This window comes from Pagrus major, chromosome 6 (genome assembly GCF_040436345.1).
Source record: "Pagrus major chromosome 6, Pma_NU_1.0".
NCBI classification, from domain to species: domain Eukaryota; kingdom Metazoa; phylum Chordata; class Actinopteri; order Spariformes; family Sparidae; genus Pagrus; species Pagrus major.
This window is the reverse complement of record NC_133220.1, coordinates 27,794,193-27,821,000: the sequence shown is the minus strand read 5'-3', so window position 1 is coordinate 27,821,000 and position 26,808 is coordinate 27,794,193. Positions and strand designations below refer to the sequence as shown.

The 26,808-nt window shown below is 40.6% G+C and overlaps 1 protein-coding gene and 8 non-coding genes across 9 annotated transcripts; 3 read left to right on the top strand and 6 right to left on the bottom strand.

Moving 5' to 3' along the window:
* The first annotated feature begins 1,589 nt into the window (after positions 1-1,589).
* Positions 1,590-26,808, top strand: eogt (EGF domain-specific O-linked N-acetylglucosamine (GlcNAc) transferase). The gene is made up of 15 exons (XM_073468479.1): positions 1,590-1,801; positions 2,969-3,069; positions 3,373-3,481; positions 3,726-3,820; positions 3,915-4,019; positions 9,145-9,251; positions 9,476-9,579; positions 10,578-10,670; positions 11,420-11,491; positions 12,244-12,330; positions 23,972-24,040; positions 24,385-24,446; positions 24,629-24,748; positions 25,114-25,216; positions 25,402-26,808. The coding sequence occupies exons 1-15, from the start codon at positions 1,598-1,600 to the stop codon at positions 25,546-25,548; spliced, it is 1,578 nt and encodes a 525-aa protein (XP_073324580.1). The 5' UTR covers positions 1,590-1,597; the 3' UTR covers positions 25,549-26,808.
* On the bottom strand, positions 4,126-4,197 carry trnae-cuc (transfer RNA glutamic acid (anticodon CUC)). The gene has a single exon. It is a non-coding gene; the product is annotated as a tRNA-Glu (tRNA).
* Positions 5,031-5,103, top strand: trnar-acg (transfer RNA arginine (anticodon ACG)). Its single transcript has one exon. It is a non-coding gene; the product is annotated as a tRNA-Arg (tRNA).
* Positions 5,890-5,961, bottom strand: trnae-cuc (transfer RNA glutamic acid (anticodon CUC)). Its single transcript has one exon. It is a non-coding gene; the product is annotated as a tRNA-Glu (tRNA).
* trnae-cuc (transfer RNA glutamic acid (anticodon CUC)) lies at positions 7,366-7,437 on the bottom strand. Its single transcript has one exon. It is a non-coding gene; the product is annotated as a tRNA-Glu (tRNA).
* On the bottom strand, positions 13,150-13,221 carry trnae-cuc (transfer RNA glutamic acid (anticodon CUC)). The gene has a single exon. It is a non-coding gene; the product is annotated as a tRNA-Glu (tRNA).
* On the bottom strand, positions 15,645-15,716 carry trnae-cuc (transfer RNA glutamic acid (anticodon CUC)). The gene has a single exon. It is a non-coding gene; the product is annotated as a tRNA-Glu (tRNA).
* Positions 20,347-20,418, bottom strand: trnae-cuc (transfer RNA glutamic acid (anticodon CUC)). The gene has a single exon. It is a non-coding gene; the product is annotated as a tRNA-Glu (tRNA).
* trnae-cuc (transfer RNA glutamic acid (anticodon CUC)) lies at positions 21,331-21,402 on the top strand. The gene has a single exon. It is a non-coding gene; the product is annotated as a tRNA-Glu (tRNA).

Below are 26,808 nucleotides of genomic sequence, written 5' to 3'. Positions count from 1 at the left end.
CACATTTGGATAAAAATATATGAAAGTGTTGTAAACGTTATAATTTAAAAGTTAAAATGATCCTTAGAAAAGTGTCCAGGATACCCACAGTGTCTGGCGGTGAGTGTAATCTAAAGAAAAAGAGTGGTACACGGCGCCATCTTGTGCCTGCAGCTACATATTACACACCGGTATAAGGTTTCCGGTGTTATGGCGACCACCGGCAACATCTTCGCTACAGTGTGGAGGACAGCAAGCTGTGCATTCAGGTGAACTGCCTCTCACACAAACTCATCTTCATATCCGTTAGACCACTAGTGATAGCGAGTTTGTTGTCCGTCCGAAGTTTTTGCACCACGGAAATGTTAAATATTTCTTCTCTGTCAAGCCTTTTGCGGCCACATTGGTACGGTTGAAATGACCGTTAAGGGGCTTTGGCTTTGTGAAGAACTGACGCTACATGTTAGCCACCACATCAGTATATATCACACATTAGCCTACAGTGAAACATTCTCATATTTTCCCCCCTGAGAAAGAAAAGAGCAGCTAAGTAAGGCGTTATTACCACCACGTACCCTCAGTGTTAAGGTTCATTTCACATGTCTAGGTCACCGAGTGTGTCTGCAACGTTATCTTAACGCTTATCAAGTTAACTAACCGCTAGCTAAGTTGATTGTCGCTAGCTTAAAGTTAACTAGTTACACACTAGAGTTAATTTGCTGGCTAACAGGGAATTTGCTTCTTCTGTGAGAGCTCGGGTGCGACAAAACGATGAATGTACAACGGTATGGCTCGTCAAAACAAGAACAATTAAGTCAAGTAATTAGTAAGTAAGTAACAATCAAAGCAAACCGTATTATGATCATTTACGCTAGCTACAACTAGCTAATTCAATCAAAATACATTACGAAGCTTGTTTAGTGTTTTTCCACCGTTATTTAACCCCCTTGAAGTAGCTCCTTGAGTACACGTATAATTCATGATTTGTGATAACTGTCACCAAACCCACTGTGAAGAAAGTTTTATGATTTTGTAATACACAGCAACATCAGTCCTTCTCAGCTCCTTCAGATGTGCAGACATTTAGGAGCCATTGCTACACAACGCAGGAGCACAGTGTGGTGACTGCATTAACAGCAGTCACACTGATATCCTATGATCATTGATTTTTGCGTGTGAAGAATGCCAGTGGCTTTGGGCTGTGCAAGCACACACAAAGCTCAGACTTCACAAACTCACATGGCTCATGGAAAAATGACTCTGTGCTGTGTGTAAATAATTGTTTGGCCACCTGGAGCTGCATAGGTCACATTGTTGCCAACCAGCAGTTTACACTTACCCCTCAGACTCAGTTATGATTGCTCAGACAACAGGCGGAAAAAGGGTCAGTAATACTTCCTGCGACAGGACCTTTCCATATGTGGCGCTCAGATCCGCCTGCTGCTTAGTTCCCACACACTTGCTTGTGCCCACATGCTTGTGTACTGTGGTGTTAGGCTTTCAACCAAGATTACAGAGTGCAAGTCTGAGTCTGTGTCTCTGTCCCTCCTCCCTTCTCTTTTTCCTCAGGGTGCTGTGAAGAGAAGCGACTATCTCACATGTCTGTGTGATTCTGACTATGCTGCTCTTGGTAGCACTGGGTATCGTTTTTTCTTTCACTGTGGTCACCACTGAGAGGGTTGAGAACACCAACCACAAACCACCATCACCGCTGCTCAACTACAGCTGGATCTCCCTGCCACCAGAACACATACCCTACTTCCTCTACAACAACAAGAAGGTCGCCAAGCAATGCCGCCTGGACCCACTCTGCCCTTTTAAAGTAAGATATGCACTCTGTCAACTTTTCACTGTTCAAATATGTTTTCAGTGTGATCAGAGTGGGAGCACGTAAGCGCGTTCCTTTAAGTTTTGCTGCACTGTAAGGAAAGCTCGAACAAAACTTTTTTTTAATTGACTGTCAAGTGCCTTAAAGTTTAAATCATGACTAACAACATCATGAAAGTTGTTGAATTGTATTGTCGGTTAAGTGTTATAGGATGGTTATAATGATTTTGATTTGTCATTAAGGTTGCACTCAGATGCAGTTTAAGATGTTATTTCTGTACATGTAAACGGTCACTGCTGTCCTGTGGGTAGTAAGAAAACAAGAAAGGTTGTCCTGGCCCTTTGTCTGCGGCATCACACTGATGCCGCACACAGATGGATTTAGAAAAGTTAGAAAATGGCTGCAACACTATTTTTTAAATATCAGGATTATTTTTTGACTTTTCCCCCACCTTTCCTCTTTTCTTTTCTTTTCTTTCTTTTTTTTTTTTTACCATAACTATGATCATTATATGTCCGTTCTTCTTTATTGTAAAGCACTTTGGGCTGAATATCTAAAAGGTGCTATAAAAATATAATATATTATAATCATTATTATAACTGTTAGCACTCATGTAACTAGCATTTTGTTTTACACCATTGAGTGGGGTTTACTTCATAGTTGCAATTACTACAATGGCATTAGAGAGAAGAATGATTTAGATACTTACTGTTGTGTAAATTTTATTTTTATCCTATATTGCAAGTCCAGCACTTAGGTAGCTCAGTAACTGGATTTGAGAATATTCCTGATCTTGTGTCGGTCATGACTTGGCTTTCTTAGCATATGGAAATGATTGCATGTCCACAGAATCTGTGTTCTGGTCATAGTCACACATTGAACCCACTCCCACCATTTTAACTTTTATTTTGCATGTCAGTGTTTAGTTTTGTAGTTTTTAATTGCTTTTAGTCATCAGCTTCAATAAGTTAAAATCTGATGGTAAACTTCTTCCTTTTCTTCTGTCTGTCTGTCTGTCTCTCTCTCTCACGCACACTCACGCATGCACACACACACACACACACACACGTATATATATATGTATATACATATATATATATATATATATATATATATATATATATATATATATATATATATAAACACTTGTCTTGACAACAGGATGCACTGCAGGATCTGTCTGCCTGTTGGGGTTATGAGAAGAACTGTGATCCAGGGAAGCGCTTCAGCTATCCTGTGTGTACCAAAGCTGACTCTGGATGGTACTGTTGCTTACACCCCTTACCTTTAACACACTTTATGTTCTCACTTTGGCCTTCACAGAAGTATAATGCAGTTTACATAATTTATGCAATCGTGCATTTAGGCCGTGCGTGATGTGTCAGGTGCTCAGTAATCTTAAGTATAACAAATGGTAGTAATCTTTTATTCATGGTTTTTGTATTTACCGAACCACAGTCTCCATAATTTTTACAAAGTAAAAGTGTACTCCTTCAAAGCATGCATCATTGATGAAGCATTATGGTTTTGGCTGGGCTGATCTGCCTGAATCTCTGACCTGTCAGGACCCGTTCACTGGAGGCAGCCCGGGAGCTTTTCTGGAAGCAGGCTGACTTTGGCTACGTCAAGGAGCGTCTCTCTGAGCTCAAAACACTCTGCAAGGCCAGCAAGCCAGTAAGTCTGCTCATTTCCTTTGTTCCCACGGGCCTGCTGAGTCAACAGGAAAAAAACAACAGGTAGAAAAAGAAACAGCAGTAAACAAAAGAGTCCACAGACAATAGGCCTGAACATAATTTGAATTTCCAAAACAGTAGTATATGAAGAGTATTGTATAGAGACCACCCTCATGATATCTAAGGTACAGGGTTTATTAATATCACTTTTATACTAAATGTTTCTGCTTATAAAATTTTTCCAGGGGGACTCATCATTAAAATGTAGCAGCCACACTCGCTTCTGTAAGGCAACCAACCTTTATCTGGACCTGCGTAAGCCGCGTAGAAGCCATGAGAGGTCAGTATATTTGAAAGGGACATGTACATAAAAAAAAAGCACAAGAGTTATATAGATAAGAGCATCTTAAAACTCATCCATGTTTATGCTGCAGATACAGGGAAGACTTCATTCAGAAGGGGGAGATTGGTGGTCTTTGCAGACTGAACAAGCAAGCACTCGCTGCTGAAGGAGAGCACAAGAGCCCCTTACAATCCTGGTGAGACGGGACACACACATTCACTTACAGAGCTTTAGTCAATGACTGACTATTGGGAATTGGAGAAAACATAGGTTTATGGCTACTGAAAGGGGCCAAAAACATGTTCCCTGACCGGGAATCGAACCCGGGCCGCGGCGGTGAGAGCGCCGAATCCTAACCACTAGACCACCAGGGAGTGAAAAATGAAAATTTGAGCACAGTTTTGAAATGAATGATAGGCATCCATAGGTGACACAGGAATACATTCCAATGAGGTAGATTGTACATTACTCGTAAATGGTCTTATGTGAAGGCACAAATGACTCTGAATGATCTGCACGTCCACCCTGTGTGTTCCTGAATTTTGAGAAATTTTCTGCAAACTGACATGATTTAAGCATGACTTTAGAGTGCAGTGTCAGTAACATCCCCATCATGCAGTACGTGTCTCACCTCTTTGTTACCTCCGCCAAGGAGGTTATGTTTTCCGTTTGTTTGTTGGTTGCTCGGTTTGTCGGCAGGATTACCCAAAACTACTGCATGGATTTCCATGAAACTTGAATGGAAGATGGGTCTTGGCCCAGAATAGACCCCATTAACTCAGGGTGTGGTTCTGGATCAAGGGATCCAGGAATTTTTTCACACTTTCTTTAATATTGTGTTGCATTTTTTGGACATTTTTGTAAATTTCTCTGGGAATAATGCATGGATCTGGAGGAAAAAAATAAGGTTACTGGTATAATTTGATGCAGATCTTAGATATGCTGATGTGAAATTATGGTTGAGCAATGGATGGTTTTGAATTTAGAGTGATACAGGGCTATCCAGTTTGACTAGGCCTGACTGAATTAAAGGGGACTGTTTTGCCTTGGTATGCGCTTTACTGAGTGCCATTTTAGTTTAGATCTTGTTTTAGTTACTAAACAGGCCCAAAATTAAGTTCCCTGACCGGGAATCACTTGTCAGGAATGTGGGGGGTAGAATTCCGCTCCATGCATGCCTCTTATTTAAAGCAAAATGTGGCACAGTGGGCCAGTGGCGCAATGGATAACGCGTCTGACTACGGATCAGAAGATTCTAGGTTCGACTCCTGGCTGGCTCGTGTTTCTTTTTCCCTCATTTGTGGAGAGAGTTGTTGCTGCATAGACTTAGAAAAGTGTGAACAAATTTAGCCGCATGTGTAAATCTTGCTCATATTATGCACCTAATAGGGGTGTGACGATACACTCACCTCACGAGACGTGATGTTAAACGATATTGAGTTCAAAAGACGAGACGATATTTTAACACTTTTTAAGAAAACTTCAATGACAAAATATATGACTGGAAAAAGAGAGTCTGCAGTACAACATTTACCATTTCCCAGGCTTTTGTCAGCGTCGTCTGGCCTTTCAGTGTTTTCTTCACAGGCGCGGTTGATTTTTAGTAGAGAGCAGTGGTGGTTCTGTAGGTGTCTTTGGATAGTGCTGGTGTTAGCTGCAGTGTGCGGCACTATTTTCTTGCAGTGCTTACATATTGTTTGTGTCTTGTCTGTCGCTGTGTCTACGTTTATTGTTTCCACCGGGTACCCAAGATGCTGCCATACAAGCGATTTAAAAGGGGCGGTGGCATCTTCTATGCTAATTCCGAGTTCAATGTACGGATGTTATATTACATTGGTTCAACATCAGACTCCGTCATGCTGGTTGCTGCTCTGTTATGTACTGATATTGCGAGACAGCTTTTCACCTCGACGAGAAATATTGTCATGTTTTAATATTGCGAGATCTCGTCACACCCCTAGAACCTAATAAAAGCAATATAATAACCTGTTCTTTCATCCTGTTTTAGTTGTTATATTTAATGTAATTGCATTTGTTAAAATGTAACCCTTTAAGTGAAAATGACATTCCCTGACCGGGAATCGAACCCGGGCCGCGGCGGTGAGAGCGCCGAATCCTAACCACTAGACCACCAGGGACTTGACTTTTAGAATTTTTGCATCCTAATTAGATTCATTTGTATATTCCTCATTATGTGGATGCACTAATGACTCGAAATATGAATGAATGGTCTGCACGTCCATTACACAAGAATAATTTATGCATCCCAATGAGGTTAATTGTACATATTTCGGCAATGGTCTTATGTGGAGGCACTAATGACTGAATGATCTGCATGTCCACCCTGTGTGTTCCTGGATTTGTGAATAAACCTGAGAATGTTGAAAACTGACATGATTTGAGCATGACTTTAGAGTGCAGTGTCAATAACCCCATCATGTAGAACATGTCTCACCTTTTTATTTCCACCAAACTTGAAAGGAGGATGGGTCCAGAAAAGACCCCATAAACTTTGGGTGTGTTTTTTCTCACTTTCGTTACCATTGCGAGATATGGTTTTTCTCGACACTTTTGTAAATTTCTCAGGGAATAGTACATGGATCTTGATTAAAAAAACAAAAAACAAAAAAAAACAGGTGTATTTATGTGGCTGCTAGCTGTGAGTGAACACAAATTGATGCAGATCCTAAATCTGGTGAGCTCAAATTATGGTTATCGATGGTTTAAAAGTCAGAGTGATACAGGGCTATCGTATTTGATATTGGTTTAGTTGACTGAATTAAAGGGGACTGTTTGGCCTGGAATGGAAGGAACACACTCTACTGTGTGCCATTTTAGTTTAGATCTTGTTTTAGTTACTAAACAGGCCCAAAATTAAGATCCCTGACCAGGAATCGAACCTAGGCCACAATGAACACCAAATCCTAACCGCTAGACCACCAGGGAATGGGATATGGACTTTTGAGCACCATTTTCCGAATGAATGACAGCCACTTGGTCTGTCGGCAGGATTACACAGAAACTACTGAACAGATTTCCATGAAATTTGTATGGAGGATGGGTTTTGGCCCAAAATAGACCCCATTAACTTGGGGTGTGGATTTGGATAAAGGGATGCATCTAGGAATTTTCTCACTTTCTTTAACATTGTGTTGTATTGAAATATTTGTAAATAAAAAATCAGGTGGCTGGCATAATTTGATGCATATCCTAGATCTGGTGATCAGAAATTTGGGTTAAGCAGTTATGGATGGTTTAAAATTTAGAGTAATACAGGGCTATCGTGTTGATATTGGATTAGGCTCGTTTGAATTAAAGGGGACTGTTGGGCTTTGGTGGAGGTATACACTCTACTGAGTGCTATTGTAGTTTTGATATTGTACAGTCCTCATTATGTGGAGGCACTAATGACTGAACGGACTGCACATCAGCCCCCTGTGTGTTCATTAATTTGTGAATATAACTGAGAGCGAAAGACTGTAGATTGTAGGCCCCTTATAATTTTGACATTGTTTTAATTATGAAGTCAGCCCAAAAGCACGTTCCCTGACCGGGAATCGAACCCGGGCCGCGGCGGTGAGAGCGCCGAATCCTAACCACTAGACCACCAGGGAAACATTTACCCCTGTTCAAGCACATGTTATACTATGTTATACTTGTCACATGTGCTATTTTATAGCATATGTGACAACTGGCAGGACATGCCTTTTTGGATGTAACAACACAGACCATCACTAGGTGGTGCTTTTCACTCCACTGAGAAAGATTTTTGCTGACCAGGCATCTGCAGGCATTAATCTTCTGTACCGCTTAGGAGCGGCTAATGTCCTGTCTAGAGAAGGAACAATTACAGTATGTGTCATGTTACTGAGTCAGATCAGCTTCTTCTCCATTATAGGGAGAACAGTGTAGGATAAAATCTAAAAAGTGCAAAGCTCTTCACAGACAGCTGTTTACAGACACAAATGCATGTGGAGTAATTGTGAAGAACAACAGGCAGCCAACATGAGTAGTAGCTTCCTCTCTTCCCCTTCCTTGTTGACCGAATGAATCAAAGAAACTGCTTCCCATTGCTATTTCAAAAGATCAAAAACACAGCTGGAGCTTTGAAATATTAGACAGAACTAATGAAGCCACTTTTCAACTCACTTTATAAATAAAATGTATATCCTACGTACGTATCGTCTGACTACGGCTTTCCTTTTCCCTCATTTGTGGAGAGGCTTGTTGATGCAGACTTAGAAAAGTGTGAACAAATTTGGCTGTATAAATCTTACTCATATTGGGCACTTAATACAGCAATTCAATAATCTGTTCTCTCATCCTGTTTGAATTGTTAAATTAACCGTAATTGCATTTGTTAAAATTGAACCCTTTCTGCGCACTTTAAGTGTCCATAAGCCAGGTTCAGACCAACATGAACCCTGTGTGGAAAAGATGTTGTCTGTGAACACAGATGACAACTGGACCTTTATGATCTTCTGGATATGGCTCACCACTCATAACAATTCAAACAATCCTCTCCATCAGACCTGTGTATTATAGCATTGAAACTGGAAAACATCAACTGTGTGCCTGGTGTAGTATAATAAATTTATACATATTAATCTTGCCTTTAGCTGTATTTGAAAATAAAATATGTATTTATTATGGGGTGAACTGTCCTTTAAGTCCTCCAATGATTTAGGTTGTCAAATTTTATCATATTACTCCCACCTAATCCATACCAAAGGATGCATTACTTTCAAGTGTTCTAAAGATGTGAAAGAAGAAATGACTAAAAGTTGGCTATGATAGCCAAGTCACTTTGTTTTCTTCTTGGAGACCATCACATTATCAATCAATATCAAGCCTAATGACCTAGTCCTCTCCAAATGGTGAGCTTGGTAAAGCACAGGACTTAACAGTGGCTCAGTGGAGCAATGAATAACATGTTTGACTTAAGATTAGAAGATTTTCTGTTCGGCTCCTGGCTGCCTTGGTTTGCATTTTCCTCATTTGTGAACAGAGGGCTGCTGCGGTGACCTGGGACAGCCTGCACCTGATATTTGAATAAAGATCTGAAAAATCTGTATTGGGACCAGCTTACTTTGTCTTGAAGGATGCATTTTATTAAGTGCTAAAATTTTCAGTGACCTTTTGTATGAAATCATCAATAGTCACACCCAAAATACCACATTGTCATGTTATTATCAGGCCTAATGTACCATCAGTTTCCATGGTGTGCTTTCTGTGCCATGTCAATGCAGAATGTATGCAATTATATTTACAATACCGTAATGATGTGCTGTGCTGTTTTATTTATTTTTTGTTTTTTTTAGGTATGCTGAGCTGCAGACATACACAGAGCTAGACTTTGATCCCATAGAGGATGGACGCTGTGACATCATCATTGAAAAACCCACAGTTTTCATGAAACTAGATGCTGGTAAGTAACTAATTTATGTGACAACTGAACCAAGTAACAAAAGCTTTTATTTTTATTACAGCTTAACATTGCACAGAACACACTGTCTTTCCTGCACAATGACACTGAATGAAGATATTTCTCCAGTAGAGTCATGTGATAATATATAGAATTGTTGATAGAAAATTTGATAGCAAGAATTGTGACATGATGACAAAGATAATAACACTGCGTTTTTATGATAGGGGTGAACATGTACCACCACTTCTGTGACTTTGTCAACCTCTACATCTCCCAGCACATCAACAACTCCTTCAGTTCAGATATCAACATCATCATGTGGGACACGGTGAGTACCTGATGCCTCCTGCCTTAGCTTCAGTGACGGGGAGGGTGAAGATATTTCTGCATATGATGTTTCTATGTAAGCTTAACCAGTACATAGTGTGCAGTTGTGTCTGAAGCCTGATTGTTCTTTACAATAATTCATTACATGGTTTCAATCAGGTAGGCGAACTTATTAAAATATGCAGTAATTAATATCAGTGTATATAATGGGATAGTAGTAGCAGAATGTGCCAGGTTTCTGCAGCCAAAACCTTCCTCCAGACATCCTAGCTGGCTACTTTTCCCCTTTTGGCTGGCCACTCTATATCCTTGTAGAAAATCTTGATAAGAATATTTTGATGAACATTATTTTGACAGATGCTTTCAGCTCTCTGTCTCTATAAAATACCCAACGAAAAAAACAGACAGGTATACAAATATTTAAAGAGATGTGTGTAGACAGAAAAATGAAGAAAGTATCTGAAAAACAGAGACTGGATTTTGGACATCACAACCAGGACGCTAGAAAGCCAAGCATTAGTTTGTCAGCAGTGCACTATGGCCAAAGTTTTTGTTTAACAAGCTAGTGGCATATGTGCCTCATGAAGACATCAAGGGGAAACACCAGTTGAAAAACAGAGTGCATTTACGGACAGCCTTATCCGCCCATTGTTCCCTCCGCTGTGCACAGAGGTGAGGAGGAAAAGGGAAAGAGAGAAAGAGAAATGGGAGGGAGAGAAAACTGTCAGGGAGAAGGAAAACAGTGACCTTTCAGCTTTCAGCACAATCTGCACTCTGCAATCCAAACAGCAGCAGGCTGTCACATAGTAGTGTGATAACAGACTTTTTACAAAACCAAAACTTCAGAAAAATACAACCAGCAGAGTTTGAAAACAGATGGCTGACTCTGGCACTGCTAAAGGCTATAGTTGATTCTAATTTTACAGCTTTGTTTTTCATTTAAGGTGTAACATTAATTGAATTAACATTTGTTCCCTTCTTTTTTATGGCTTTTCCCAGAGTTTTTATGGTTATGGAGATCTGTTCAGTGAAACATGGCAAGCCTTCTCACAGTATGACATCATCCACCTGAAGACCTATGACTCAAAAAGAGTAGGTTTAATGTCACCTATGGGGTGTTCATTGTGTTTGATTGTAAAGGTGTCTAATTAATCCATTACTCAAATATGTTTGTTTCGTAATTAGAGCTTCTGCGCTTAGTGAATCAACTGATATGTCGATTGAAAGACAATTGGCTATTTTGATTCATTTTTCAAGCAAACATGTTTCTAAACAAACGTCTTAAATGTAAAATATTTGCTGCTTTTCTTTGTCCTTTATGATAGTAAATGAAGAGTCTTTGGGTTTTGGACTGATGGATGGACAAAAGAAGCTATTGAAGACGTCACTTTTGGTTCTGGAAAATTATAATGAGCTATTTTCCCATTTTTTTGACACTTTATAGACTAAGTGATTCATCGATTAATCATGAAAATAATCAGCAGATCATTCATTAATGAAAGTAATCGTTAGTGACAGCCTTCTTAGAAATATCAACCAAATTGGTTGTTTTGTCTATGGAAATAATTCCAGTACTGGGTTGTTTTTTTAAGGAATGATCCTCTGGCACACAAGACATTTTGTGTTGGGTGTATCGAGAAACAGCAACAATAGTCTTAATTAATTGCACTTGGGTGATTCCTAATAATAGCATGTTGCCCAATTGTTCATCTACATCCAATCATCTTTCCAAGTCACTTGCAGATGTCAAATAAGTATGCATACAGTACCACATGACATATACACAAACTGATACCTTTGCCATACTGTAGCTTACTTTATTTATTCACACTTGTCCATAGGTGTGTTTCAAAGACGCCTTCTTCTCCCTCCTCCCGAGAATGAGATATGGCCTCTTTTACAACACTCCACTCGTAAGTTACCCTCATGTATATGTGTGTACGTTACTGTGTTCAGCAGTACATATCTATGTGCTCTGAGCAAATTGCAGTATCTCATACATACTTTCAATGCTGCCTTGTTTGTATTTTCATTTATATGTTTTTATCTCACATGTTGAGGTAGATTTTTTTTCATCATTTACTGCCATTTTCTCCCCACATGCACCGTGATATCCGGTTTAATCATAAAGATGCAGTTCAGGTCAAATATTTATGTGATGTATTCAAATGCTCAGCAAGTGCTTTTCGTTATTTAAATGATAATTCCAAGGAGATTACTATAAAGATGATACCATGTAAATATGTGTTGTCCCGCTGTTCCAGCCTTGAGGTGTGAAATATTGATAGGTCAGCCTCAAGCTGATGCTTTTGATTGCCCCTGCAGCACATGTCATGTTTATATTCATGTGCTCACATTTACAGCTGCATAGCAGCGATGTATGTGTGAGAAATGCATAGACTCATATGATATTCATTCCAGGGAGATCAGGAGATATGTTTACAACTGTCTGATTCCCTGTGCGTTACATATTTTTCATCATATCCCAGTCCAGTGTGACCAGATTTAATTTGAGAGTAGATTTTATAAAAAATACAAATATTGTTCAACTTTATGTACAGCCTGTAACACAATAATAGTTTTATTTTTTATTTTGAATTGAACAAATCTAAAATAAAAAGCTATTTGAGTGAAATTGACACTTTCTGTGGTGTGTTGATGGCAGATTTCAGACTGCTACAGTGAAGGGATGTTTAGGGCATTCTCCCAGCATGTCCTCCATCGACTGGACATCCCGCAAGATGGGCCTAAGGTAGGAAGAATACTAATGTTACCATATAGAAATTATACTATATACTATACACACACACACACACACACACACACACACACATACATGTCTTACCTATATATATGCCTTATTATAATCTTATTAATGGAATTGTGCTCACAAGTGAAAGTTTTCTTATCTTACTTTTAGACAAGTGGCCTAGTCTCTTAAGTTTAAACTTCAGTTGAAACGTCAATGAAGTTAGTTGCTTGGTATATCCCTATCCCAACCTTAGTGAAGATTGAAATGTAAATTGCTTGAAGAAACTTTCACAGAGATGATGAATCATGTGGTATTTTTTTGTGGGCATCTTGTTGTGCATCTCTGAGTCAGTGGCAATATTTACATGGACAATATTTCTTCATACCCATTGAATATCTCACGTCAACAGTTTACATGAGATGGTATTAATAGGGTCTGGTGTAAACATGCAACAGGGAATTTAAGCAGCTTCATAACAGCTGTGTGACATGTGCAAAGTGATGGTACATCATGCATTCCTCATCCTTCTTCCATGAAACGGTTTAAATTGCCTTTCTGCAACCATTTTTTTTTTTCAGTTTGGGCCCATTCATTCAGATTGAGGTGTTTTTATGGGGCGCTTTTATTATGTTTGGGCTCTTAATCTGACTACAATCAGAATGTTACACTCTATGTAAATTAAGTTTGTAGCAACATTTCCTCTCTACCAAAGCAGTTTCCTGTAGTTTGTGCATGTTTTAATGACATTCTCAAATGCTGGTGCACTGGCCATAGCTTCAGATTCAGCTGTCACATTTGCAGACACACATAAAGTCAGCATTCCCTGACCGGGAATCGAACCCGGGCCGCGGCGGTGAGAGCGCCGAATCCTAACCACTAGACCACCAGGGAGCTGAACAGCATGATATTTGACAAATAATAATCAATGATAGGGATATGATGACTAAGTGGGTAAAACCACGTATCAGAACAAGTAGAACAGTCTAATAAGTTCTAGCCATGTCATGATATGATGATACCAAAATCTAAGACAGTATATAGTCTCATATAATGATAACATTAATATATTGCATAGCCCTAAATCTTAGTGAAGCTTACCATATAAATTTTATGCAGAAACTGTCATAGAGATGATGAGAGCACCAAAACTTAACCACTAGACCACATGGGAGCTGCACTATTTGTACCTTGTGTTAGAACGTGTTGATTCCCACCATTCCATTTCCACAGAAGGCCTTTTTGGTTAATGAGGTTGAGTCGAGGTCTTATTGATGTCTGTTACTAATGTTAGCAACAATTGTTATTATTGTTCTGGCAACTGATCAGCAGTCACTTTCACCGAATCACTGCTTTCAAGACACACATAAATTGAGCATTCCCTGACCGGGAATCAAACCTGGGTCTTGAGAGCACTGAATCCTAACCACTAGACCACCAGGGAGCTGGATACATGATCTGGATTGCAAATAGTAGACCACCAGCTGTGTTTTTGATTGGGATTGTAAATACTACCCGAACAAGTTCAGTCCCATCTGCTTGTGCCAAAATTTCTGTTTGGATAACACATAAAGGGGTCACCTCTATAACACGCAGCCATAGAAACAGTGGGAACATCATCACCTTTTATCATGGTTACGTTTATTCTTTGTTTATTGGAAAAAGGAAAAGAAAGAGAAACCCAGAATTCATTAAATCAATCTGATGTGAATGCATTGAAACTGACTATTATTGACTTGAAGCCTCTCTAAGGTGCCTCCCTGCCCTCTGCCTAGTACGTACTGGTATAAGTTCTAGCACCAGACTGAACAGGAGTAAGTCCGTATGGGTAATGCATGAATAAATTATTGAAGGCAAATTTGTCCCTTGAACACAAAACATGTTCTGTGGGTATCATATTCACCTGAGGAGGAATTTAATTTTGGCCAACACCCCAACCTTTCCCCGAGTGTCACTTTTGGAATGAAATTTCCTCTTGTAAACCTGAAATATCAAAAATGTAATTGGCAGATTGAAATGAAATGTACTATTTTACATCCATCTTGTAAAGCTCTCACTGACAATGAAGAAGAAAAGGTGGGTGACCATATGTCTGTACCTTGCCTGCTTTTGTAGAAATGTGTGTCTGATAGGCACAGGTATGTGATACTGAACAGATACAGTCTTAATGGCAAAAGCCTTAATACACTGGACGTCATCCTTCCTGCCATTGTCTTGACCCTTAGCAAAACATGAGCTACTTTCTGCCACAGACACATAAACAGACCTGACATGAGTGGAACAAAAAAACAGACTCCTCAATTAAAGAGTTTTTTAGGCTGCAGTTTTTGGTGCTAAGTGGGCATCTTATTGAGCAACTCTGAGTGAGTGTTGGTTACATAAAAAAAAAAAACAAGCTTCTGTTACAGCGCTGGTTAATTGTTGCCAGTAAGATGTAATATACACAATTTTATTTCAGCGTCAGGAACATCTCTAGTACTAACATCCTTAGTGAATCTTACCATAACATTTTCTGCAGAAACTATCAGAGATGATGAAGATGAATCATTTCAGGTTTTTCAGGCTGCAGTTCTTGATGTTGTTAAGTGGGCGGGTCTCAGAGTGCATCTGAGTTGCAACATTTCTTCTCTAACACTGTTGTCACTGTTGCCAACTCCTCAGTAAGGAAAGTCACTATTGCCTGTCCTAAAAGTTGCTAGAAGTCGCTAAATGACGTCATCACCTAATTTGCATAACTGGCCATATGCATTATTTGTAATGGACGCTGTAGGAGAGAGGAATAATGTCATGGGAGAGATAAAAACACCCTTAATATGTTTAGAACTACAAATGAACTTATCTTAGTGCAGTGATTTATTTTGGACAAAGAAAATTTTACATTTACAACCAGCCCTGACTGTAAGCCAGGGTGGGATCAGCCAGCGTCGGCTACGTGCATGCGCGACTCGCAGTCTGGACGTGAGGGGTGAACTTCTCCTGCTCTGAATGCAGCTGGGAGGGACTGTTGAGCGAGGACTGGGCTGCCTGTGAGTGCTTTGGGACGGTCCCACGGCAGCACCCGCTGCTCTTTGAATGATACGTGCTTTCACGTCAGAGTCTCCACAAGTCTCCAAATACACCAGAAAAAGTTGCTAGATTTGTCGCTAGTTGCTTTTTTGAAAAAGAGTCGCTAGAGGGGTCTGAAAACTTGCTAATTATAGCGACAAAGTCGCTAAGTTGGCAACACTGACTGTTGTATGTTTTCATGACATTGTCAAAGACAGGCCAGGAATCGTTATTGTTCAAGCAATTACTCTGACAGAAACATAAGGTGAAAGTTCCCTGACCGGGAATCGAACCCGGGCCGCGGCGGTGAGAGCGCCGAATCCTAACCACTAGACCACCAGGGAGCTGCGTCAATGTGTTCAATTGCAAATCCTAGAACAATATCTTTAGTCCCACCTGTTTATGCAGGAATGCCTCTTGGTTTTCATTGAACTTCCTTCTATTGAGATAATTGATCCTACCTGGAAAGGTCTTGTCGGTTTCTGGTTTATGCTCATCCTCAAATTCTCAGTCTATCGAACAGATGTGATTAAGTGACTATACTACTCTCTAGCGTTGCCGGTGCTGTGAAATGGAAAATGGCTCTCTGGTGGTCTAGTAGTTAGTATTGTTTTTTGTTGGGTCTGTTTTTCCTTTCCGCAGGATTACAGAAAAAACTACAGGTCCAATTTTTCTTGAAACTTAGTGGAAGGCTGTAGCATGGGCCAAGGAAGAACCCTTTACATTTTGGAGAGGGTCCAAATCACAGGGCGGATCCACATTTTTTTTTGTTCCATTCATTCCATCACAGACAAAATGAGTTGTAGAAAACTATTGGAACTCAAGACTGCCATGATATACATGTTCTTTACTGTATGTATGTAAACGTTTGACCACGTTTGAATACACTCTCCCAGAGATGATATGGAAAATGTTTGAACTTTATGCTTCACGAGAGCAAAGCAATAATATAGACTTGCATTTGTTTTCTATTGGTTGTGGTAGTGTACTTTTTTTATGGGTTACATTAACGGCATAATACTTGTTCTGTTCTTATTTAAGGGCAAGTAATGGATTTGTGTCCTCTGATTGGTCTTCAGCTGGTTAAAAGTTATAGTCCTCTTCTGGTTTTGATGAACAATGACAGTTTTCATTAAACAAGCTCAGGTGAATTTAGCTGTTTTTAGAATGAAAATGCGAAAAAGGTTAATGTTATTTGATTACAAATCAAGATATAATTAAAATGTGAAAGCCAATCGAGCACTTTTACTTTCAAGTTCCAGTTTGCCTGCCAAGTGGAAAATTAAAAAAGGAAAGTCAACTTCACGTTAATTTTCATTATAATTATGGCAGAGTTAGGTTTTGAAATGCACTGATAACTATTTGTCAGTAAATGAGTCATTTCAATCTGAATTTTGGAAATCAATAATGCATTATCGAACACAGGAAGTGGGGTTATATTTGTAAAATAAACTTGTTTCTTGTAAGCAATTAAAAGAATCTAATAATTAATTCTAAACTTGACTGGCAACCAGTGCAAAGAGGCTAAAATTGCAGTGATGTGGGATCTCTTACCGTCCTGATTAAGAGCCTAGCTGCTGCATTATGAATGAGCTGAAGAAGAGTTTGGGTAGTGTGATTGAGGCAAGTAAAAAGTGAGTTGCAGTAGTCAAGACCAGAAAAAATAAATACGTTCTAAATCTGACTTTTGCAATGTTTCTTAGCTGAAAGACACAAGACTGAACCAGTTTATTGACGTGGTATTTAAACTTCATATGGGGATCAAATATAATGCCAATATGTGGAGAATGTTATTTGTAGAATTGTTGTGGCTGATGATACAATCTCAGTTTTGTCATTAGAGGAAATTATGTGACATCAAATTATTTACAGTGGTTAAACAGTTGCAAAGAGTGTCTAGCTTGGAGTAATCATTAGGTTTTACTGGGACATAGAGCTGAGTGTCTTCCACTCTATTGAGTGTGGGAACACTTACCCTGGAATTCCACTGATTGCATGTGCGTTTTTGGAACGGCTCCGCTACGGTTTTTGCTCCATGCTCCCTCATGTGTCAACACCTACCGGCTTCGTTTTGAGTGCAGCGCAGTGCATCACTGCCAGACAGCTGGAGTGGCGAGAAAGAGGAGTTCTCATGGTAATTACAGAATCATGCGTGATCGCAATTAAACATGTATGTTAACAGACAAAAGGTTAGTGTTCCCAACCGAAGGATTAGAAGAAGAGTGGACTTGCTTGGATTTGTCTCTTTTTTGAGTGTTTTATTATGAAAATTAACAGGATGTTATGATGTTGTTTCGGTGTCTGACTTCCTTTCTGCTCTGTGCTAAATTTGGCTGAATTGACGTGCGGTGCTCCAGCATCTGGCAAAATTAGAAGCCTTGTGTATCTGCTATGGAAGGGTCTGGACTGCCAGAGCTGCAACGGAGTAGATACGCAACGCAGCGGATCCAGTGGAAGTACACACATAGACTAGAATGAAACCTATCAGCTCTGCTGCTGTGGTGGATCAAAGACGGACTAAACACAGATCTGGTGGAATTTAGGGGTTAGTGCTGAGGCCCTGCCCACACAGGAATTTCTTAAAGGTGACATATTATGCTCATTTCTGCTTGTTGACATGGTTCCTTGATGTCTAAATGGAATGATAGTAACATGCTTTGGTCGAAAAAACCGAAGGATTGAGCACAGCAGGGGTGTTTACACACCAGTTTCACAGCCCTGCTCTAAGCGGCCGGTTTGAGTGCCTTTCCCTTTAATGCTAATGAGCTACTGCGTGCGCCGCCCACCTCTTCCTGCCGGGCGGAAGACGTGAGGACGGCATCGCGTGACCATGGCAACGAGCTATACACATTTGCGAAGCAACTTTTCTGTGTCCATGCCTGCATATAACCGATAATAGCACAGCAGACATGTAGCAGCTAACCCCTGTGTCTGGCTCCAAAACAAAGTAGTGATTGCTTTACTGCAGGTAATGTGCAGGTCACTGTCCTTTAGCACAACATGCTAATGAATTAACGTAGCTCACCATCCGCGAACAACCGAGACATTTCACCCCGTCTCCTCTGCGTGTTCACGGCGGAACAGTAGCTCACCGTCCGCGAACAACCGAGACATTTCACCCCGTCTCCTCTGCGTGTTCACGGAGGAACAGCAGCTCACCGTCCGCTAACAACCGAGACATTTCACCCCATCTCCTCTGCGTGTTCACGGAGGAACAGCAGCTCACCGTCCGCGAACAACTGAGACGATTTCATACAATCTCCTCTGCTTGTTCACAGCCGAGCAGTGGTTCACCGGCCGGTTAGAAGCGATAAAATCTCAATATCCTAATTCATTTTCTCAATTCACTGTCATGTTTTAAAAGAGTGCTGATATGACAAATTAACGTTTGGTAACATTAACATTATCGTGAATACTACGGCCAGTAAGCCCAACGTTGATAACTTCACGTTAGTTCAGCCTCATATTTACATCGACGGTTAGCGTTAGCGTTAGCTCATGTGCTAAACGGCCAAAGTAACACAAACTACACTGTTTTTTAAATACTTACAGTTCCATCATTGACAGTGGGTATGGATCCATCTTTTAAGGGACAATCTTGTTGCCAGTCCAGCGTCCAGTCCTGACCTGGTTGCTGAAGCAGTCCGGCGTGAAGTGACTGGCACAGACCATAACGCTTTTGCCCACTGAAGCTGGGACGTTTCCCTGATAAATAAAATGTAGCAGCTTCGCTCTGATATCCTCTTTGGTAGGGAGGCCATGTAGCGAAACAGGAGGATCCGTGCATCCGACGACAGAGCAGCAGTGCTCGGCTTTCGGGTTGTACATGGTAGCGGTCAGGCTGTCGCGTACAAGTTAAGCGAGAACGAGAAAATGGCGTATCCTCGTCCAGGTAGCTGGCGAAGTGTGGGAGGAGATAGCCAGCGCGAGGACTGGAGTATGCAAAAGACCGGATTGTGACGTCACAATCTGGTTGAAATCCAAACGGCTCGTTTAGAGACCCAATCCCTGACTCCGGTAGTTTACGAAACATTGACTTAGTTGTCGAAAAATCATGCTTAAGGGGTGGGGAGGCACTCCGGATACGCAAATATACATACTAAAGCAAGGAAAAAGTGAGTTTTGCATAATATGTCCCCTTTAAAACAAGGCTTTTTCTATTCGTTTTGGCCTTTCATACACACTTAAATGGCATTTTAAGGCATTGAAATTGGACCTTTTTGAAAACTCCTTCCGGGGTGAAGACATTCAGGAACTCTGTTCTCAATGTTTACATTTGGATGGGCAGAAATGTAGATTTATGGAAATGATGATGCAGACACCCACGTTGACTTCCTGATTGAGTCATATTAGAGTATGAAGCATCATTAGCAAATGTGAACTCTGTAGTATGTGTGACGATACTGTGGAGTATCAGAGTTTGTACATTGATGGAAAAGAGAGACAAAAATGGCGGTTGACGATGTTTTAATAAAACATAAACAGCTTTATCCAGGTGGATTCTATGAGCAGCAGTCATGTTTAGTTGTCTCATCATTTTTGTCCTTATATTTTCTGCAACAAAGAAAAAAACCACAAAGTTTAAAATCTGGTTCATATTTACACTGGCACGCACATGCCCAGTGTACATGAGTAGCACTGTAATATGTGTTTTCAAGTGTGTTAGTGTGAAGATTATTTATGAAATGGTGCTAAAATACTTGTTTGGTTGGAGCTAGGCCTAAAAGAGCTATGTAGCCTAGGCCTAAAAGTTTGCCCTGATTTTCCAGTTGTTGTTTTTGTTAAGTTCTCGTGAACTTTTCAGGCTATAGTTTTTGGTGCTGTTAAGTAGGCATCTTCTTGACAACATTTCCTCGCTGCCATAACAGTTTTCCTGTCGTTGATTGACTTTATGACATTTTCAAATCTTTGTACAGAGACAAGCAGTTATTCTTAATCACTTACACAGTTTCTAATATGCACATAAAGGGAGAGTTCCCTGACCGGGAATCGAACCCGGGCCGCGGCGGTGAGAGCGCCGAATCCTAACCACTAGACCACCAGGGAGCTGTACATGTTACCATGTACCATGATTCTAGATTGGAATATGATTAGTTTATTGTCATTGTACATTCAGATTCAGTGTGCCGTACCAAGCTACAAAAAGGAAGAGACATAAATTGTAGAACATGTTCAGTACTGCTTGTGCAGGAATACCTCTCGGTTTACATTGCATTTCCTTATGTCAAGATGATGGATCCTACAGAAAGGTCTTATAGATTACTTGTAAATTAATTTACAAAAGAGGCTGCACTTCTCATTATCATGTTGACCTAAACAATTCCACATACTGAGAACATATTATTATGTTATGTAGAAGCACCAATACCTAAGTGCTAGCACAGCAGAGACTGTCTGCAAGTTTTCTAAACGTGTGTCCTTCAGCACATGTACCAAAATAGCAAGATTGAAAAGAGCAACTGGCACAGAGTGCAGCTGGCCTCATCAACAAGGCCTGGGACCCACACTGACACTTCACTGACACTTCACTGACACTCCAATCCCCCACATAGACATTACACATAAGGTTAACGTACAGTCTCCACATCTCACTTCACATTACATTAAGACACATCTGTTGTGTTATTATATCTGCACATATTCTCTGTCTAAAATCAGACATATTGTTGTATACAAAATGTATTTTTAGAATTTTCTAGATTAGATTTCATTGTACATTTGTCTATTTTCTATCTATGTTTTGTGACTTCTGCAGTACACTGACAAACAAGGCAGTGGACTGTTTCTGTACAGATTTGCTGTCTGAAGATACAAATCTTTGTGAGCTCAAATCACTGCATTTGAAAAGGGTCAGAAGTTATGTAGATGTATGTTGTACTTTCTAGCTAATTATGGCTTTGTTCCTGACATACAATCTATATGCTCACTCTTTTCAGTGATGCCAGATAATGGTCCAGCTCCCTGGTGGTCTAGTGGTTAGGATTCGGCGCTCTCACCGCCGCGGCCCGGGTTCGATTCCCGGTCAGGGAACAATGTTTTTTCTGCCATTCTTCCTCTAATGTAGTACTGCAGACATCTGCTGAGTGTGTGATGAAAAAGGGATTGATCCTTTCCTCCATTGTCTCTGTCTGCTAACTTTATTTAATCTCCTTAATTTTTATGTCAACCCTTGACTCTTTCTTGCAACTCTTACTCTTACTATGGAGTGTTCTAACATGCACATTAGAGAAACAGGTTTAGCTAGCATAAGGATTTTTTGGGACATTTTATACTGACAGAGTGGAACTGTGAGGTTAATTATTGTTGCTCCTACTGTTTTGATTACAAAGCTCAAAGTAATTACATTGAGTGCCTGCTCTTTCAATTCGATTGTTACAGTAAAATCAAGTCTACAGTAAAATTAGTTACAGTAAAATCAAGTCTACTATTCTATATATTAAAGTTATTTACTTTCCAGTTATTTATATATAAAGTCATGCTATGCGCAGGACTAGTATTACCAGGTGACCTCATGTGATGTAGACATTACCACCACATGTTTGTGTTTTGTGTGGTGCATTCACACGGGATGAGCAATGTCTGTATTTTACCCGTATTTACTGACATTATCTCCAGGAAATTATGTCAACGCTCTGACCAGAAGCGGAGCGTCTGTTCTTCAGCAGCCACATTATTAGTATAGTTTTGCCCACTTTCTGCATATGTTACAAGCATAGATACACATTTGCAGCTCATTTAGATCAAGTAACAGATGCTTTGTGGCTGCACTTGAATATGACAAACTTTTGTTGCTCCTAACTTTCTGTCACTCATTTTAAACATCAATATAGCCGATCTCACAGCACAGCTGCTGACTGCTGTTCAACATATTAAGAACCATGATCAAAATTTCTACGTGTTCAGTTGTTTAACAACAGAAAACACATAAAAATAAATACAACCCAAAATCACCAACATGCCAATTCGCACAGGACTTATATTATCACATGATATATTTATCAGAGGTAGTACTACCAATCCACCAATACAACCAATCCTTTCTTTTGAGGCTTAAATCAAATGCTTACTGGATCCATCTTTTGTTGTTAAGGTTGTTAAGTTGTCGGGTATACTCTGGTCCAGGGGGCCCAGGGGAAGCCATTTTGATGCTGTACAGTCAGTTAATCCCTGTTCAGCCACCCAGTAAAGTTTTAGTCCTTTGATCCCACTCCCATCAGGAAAGGCCCCGAAACCGTTCTGTATCAAAGTCTGATCCACTTGAAATCTGGCATGTGTTAGAACACAGAAGGAGTTCAATTACATGGCTGCTTTTGAAGGAGCTGTCTGATAATGCATTACCCAGTTGAATAGTGTCTACTTTGGTATATTTCAACAGACATAACATATTGTAGTGCTCTCATCATAACTGATAACTAATCCTGTATTTTGGATGTGGATTTGAGTTTGGAAACTTGTTCACTTCTTTTACTGGCTTTCCCTGCATTTCTATTAAGCAAAGATCAGGTGGTTACAGTTTGTTTTATATTGAACAGCAGAATAAGCACCCATGTTCAGCCTGACTTTACTGGTGATCTCATTACTACCATAAATTCAGAGAAAGAGCTCCTCACTGATATGAGTAGCCTTCTAGTTTTTGACAGAGTACATGAATAAGCACTGTTCGCGCACTCACACTTTTACGTACTGTCACTGCCATGCTCTTGCCTCCTCATTCATCTCCTACACCTATAACTCAGTGGCGCTCCTCACAGGTGTTTTACACTCCAGGGTTTCAAGTACTTGACTGTATCTTTATGAGCAGCAAAGGCCGATAACTTTCTTTCGTCCTGCGGAGCAGCTCATCTGGTATTCATGGCCTTCACTGGAAATATGCTAAGAGGCTTTTCAGCAAGACATGGGGCTGCTAGCGATAGCAGGGCGGCGTCTGAATGAGAGGTCTTCTCGGCCCTGACCCTCTCTCCAGCTCCTCCTTTCATCCCTAGATTAATGGCACAGCCAGAGACTGACACTGCTGCTCTCCTCTATTGTGTCCTATTCATCTGCCTCTACCGCCCCTCTCCTTCTATCTCCCCCTCGTCATAATTGGCTCCGGTCTGGTCTTTTTTAATACTTGTTTAAAATGTTTTGAAGTAGAAGAGAAGAAATTAGGCCTGTGTTGAATACTTATATGTCCAGTGCTAATAGTAAGGTGCCTAGCTGTAGTTTGGCAGGTTTATTGCGTCCTGGTTGTAAGTTGCTGAGTTGCTGTTAGTGTCATTACTTTGATTTCGGGATGGTGAGGTTATGATCATTATTGTTTATTCCCATATGTTACAGAAGTCTAAATTCTCCTTCAGAACACAAGGTGGCAGTAGGAGAACATAGAAAAAGAAGCATCTGTGTACTGTGTTAAGAGCACATCAGAGAGGAAAACCTTTTATTCCACTCAAAAATATTTTTGTAATGTGATTTAAACTAATGTGTCCTCTCCTCTGTGCAGTTTAAAAGAGACATTATAAGTGGAGGCTTTTTAGTTAGTTTGAATGAGCATCATGTTTTCCCAGCCGCCTATCTTTTCTGTCCTTGGCTGATTGATTATTGGGTGCATTGCTGTTTTCAGGAGGGGCGTGTTCGTGTCACCCTGCTGGCTCGCAGCACAGAATACAGAAGGATATTAAACCAAGTGGAGGTGAGTCCAGCAGCACCACCCTCCCTCCTTCCTTCCTCCCTCCCTCCCTCTCTTCTTTTTTGCCTCTTACTTTCTTGCACCTGCTTTCTTTCCCCTCATCCACCTGTCATCCTTTGTCTTTCTCTTTCCCTCTCCGTCTCTCCCCTCAATCTGTACGGCTCTGCCACTCCCGCAGCTCCTCCTTTCCACCATTGATTTACTGCCCACATCTGTTAAGTGCCTATTTAAAATCTTATTCGCTATAAACAGTACAAGTAAAAAAGCCTTGTGATTTATATGGTCACTGCCGATATTTGTTTGCTCTCTCATTGATCAGAGAACACGCACCTCTGTTGTTGTTACAGCTGGTAAATGCCCTCAAGACTGTGCCTTCCCTGGAGGTCAATGTGGTGGACTACAAATACAAGTGAGTTATAGGAGCACTTGCCACATTACTACAGGAGCTATTCAGTGCTGCTTAGCACTGGTTAAGGATGTAACATTGCTGTATGAGCACAAAGAAAGTGTTTAGCCTTTTAAATTGTGTAATAGTGACAGTGTTCACACAATGAAGATGACTGATGTGTGACTCCCGGTGCGTCTTTCAAGGGATGTTCCCTTCCTGGTGCAGCTGGGGATCACCCACAACTCTGACATCTTTATAGGGATGCACGGGGCTGGTCTCACACACCTCCTCTTCCTCCCTGACTGGGCTGTCATCTTTGAGCTGTGAGTGACACTTTTTGTCTGCCTATGTGAGTGTGTGTGAGAGTGACAGACAGAAGAAGACAGAGAGGGAAGCAGGGAGAGCGATGGGTTTGGCAGGGCGCTGAGCCCAAAGTGCCCCTCAGACACTTGGTGTATGACTGTGAAATACTGTCTAATTAACCAGGCATTCATCACGGCTGCTACCCTGGGCCGAGGAGGTGATTGGAAAGTGTTTCTGTGTTTAAGAGTGATTTTTTGTGAGTGACACAGAGCGAGAACCACAGTGTCTATACAGTGAAAGAGTGAGAAAGATGAAGAAAGAAAGGGTGAAAGTGAGGCAGACCGAGGAGAGCAGAAGATAAAGTGTCTGCATCTGTCCCTCCCAGATATAATTGTCAGGATGAGAGCTGCTATCGAGATTTGGCTCGGCTGCGGGGCATTCGATACGTGACTTGGCAGAAAATGGACAAAGTGCTCCCACAGGACAAGGTAGGGGAAACTCCCGTACCAGCCATTAGCTCACCGGCACCTCGGTGTGAGCTTTTTCAATCCATCTCGCCTATCCTACATATGTACGCACACACTTATGCTCTCATGCATGCATTTGATTAAATGTCATTTGTCTTATGTCATCTAATCTAAATGTGTACACTGTTCTCTATCACTTCTCCCAGGGTCACCATCCAACCCTCGGGGACCATCCCAAGTTTACCAACTACTCCTTTGATGTGGGGGAGTTCATGCGCCTCGTGCTGGAAGCAGCTGATTACGTCACACACCATCCCAAATGGCAGCGTAGGGCTCTTCATGATGAACTCTAGAGTCTCTGTGAATGTGGGACACACACATCAGGCTGTTGAGGAACTCTTAACATGAACCTGCCGTTGTTTTTAAAGTTACCTCATCCACCAGTGGATATCAGTGGTCTGATAGAGTCACCTCCTGTCTGCTGCTTTGATAGGTCAGGATGAGCAAAATGAGTATGGTGGACAAGTCGGAGGTCAGCTCCCACCAGCTCCATTAGTGTCAAATCAGTTAAAGGACGAGACGCGTGCAGTTAAAGCATCTGGAGAGCGATGAGATGTGTCCTATGTTTCTTCATTACCTCCGCTGCGTCTACTTCATTCCACACTGACAAAGTTAGCTAATGAGCAGCTGTTACGGCGTCCCTTCACATGCGACATCTTGTCACATTTGATCAGAGTCACCTTGATGCGAGCCTCTTCAGAGCTGTTGACAATCACAACGCCAGAGTTTTTGAGCACATCCAGCATACGGCAGTCTAATATGATGAGTGCAGTACTCACATGCTGGATTCACCACTTTAAACGCAGACTTAGACACTAACAACTCTAAAAATAAGAGACAGAAAGTAAAACACTCAAACTACCAAGAGGAATTTTCTTTTCTATCAGTATTAGCATGCTTGTGTGTGAAAGTTCAGGAACACTTTTAAAATAATTTGATACGAAGTACTGTGAAACGCATGTACAAGTATTTGTAAAAAAAATTCAACACTCCATTGTTTCATACAACATGATGAAAGTCATGTAAATATAAAAAACATCTGGCAGCTTTTTATATGTACCTTTAATATTTGCGTCTGTATTTACAGTTTACATTGCTAACATTTGCTATTTAAACATACAGTATGTATTTGTCTTATTGGTTTGATGCTGTCCATACTGATGTCTATTTTTATTATTCATTCCTTTGCATTTTACCAAAGGAACTGCTTTGTTATTATGGTCAAATTATGAGCTACTGCTGATGTACATTACTTTTCCTGAAGCCTTTTGAATACTGTAAGTTTGATATTTTACAGTAATTACTAGTATAACTAGTCTGAAAAGGAATGAGCACAATATGCATGCCGCCTGGTGCAATGCACAAGAATATCTGGAGCACTAAAAAGATAATTATCTTATTCCTTGGCCTCTCAGTGAGCTTGATGTTTTATTTATAGTTGAAACCATGTTGAACTCGGCCGGGCCGTTTTGGTCAGGGCTGTGCTAGACTTGTAGGCAATTTCATATTCAAAAGCTGTGTAATATTTTGAAATAAATAATTCTTAAAAATGC

What these genes read in the sequence shown, in the direction of transcription:
- eogt (XM_073468479.1), top strand. Translation starts at nt 1,598, where the DNA reads ATGCTGCTCTTGGTAGCACTGGGTATCGTTTTTTCTTTCACTGTGGTC. An exon ending in ACCAAAGCTGACTCTGGATG is followed by an intron (nt 3,070 to 3,372) that starts GTACTGTTGCTT and finishes CTGACCTGTCAG; the next exon opens with GACCCGTTCACTGGAGGCAG. An exon ending in AGACCTATGACTCAAAAAGA is followed by an intron (nt 10,671 to 11,419) that starts GTAGGTTTAATG and finishes ACTTGTCCATAG; the next exon opens with GTGTGTTTCAAAGACGCCTT.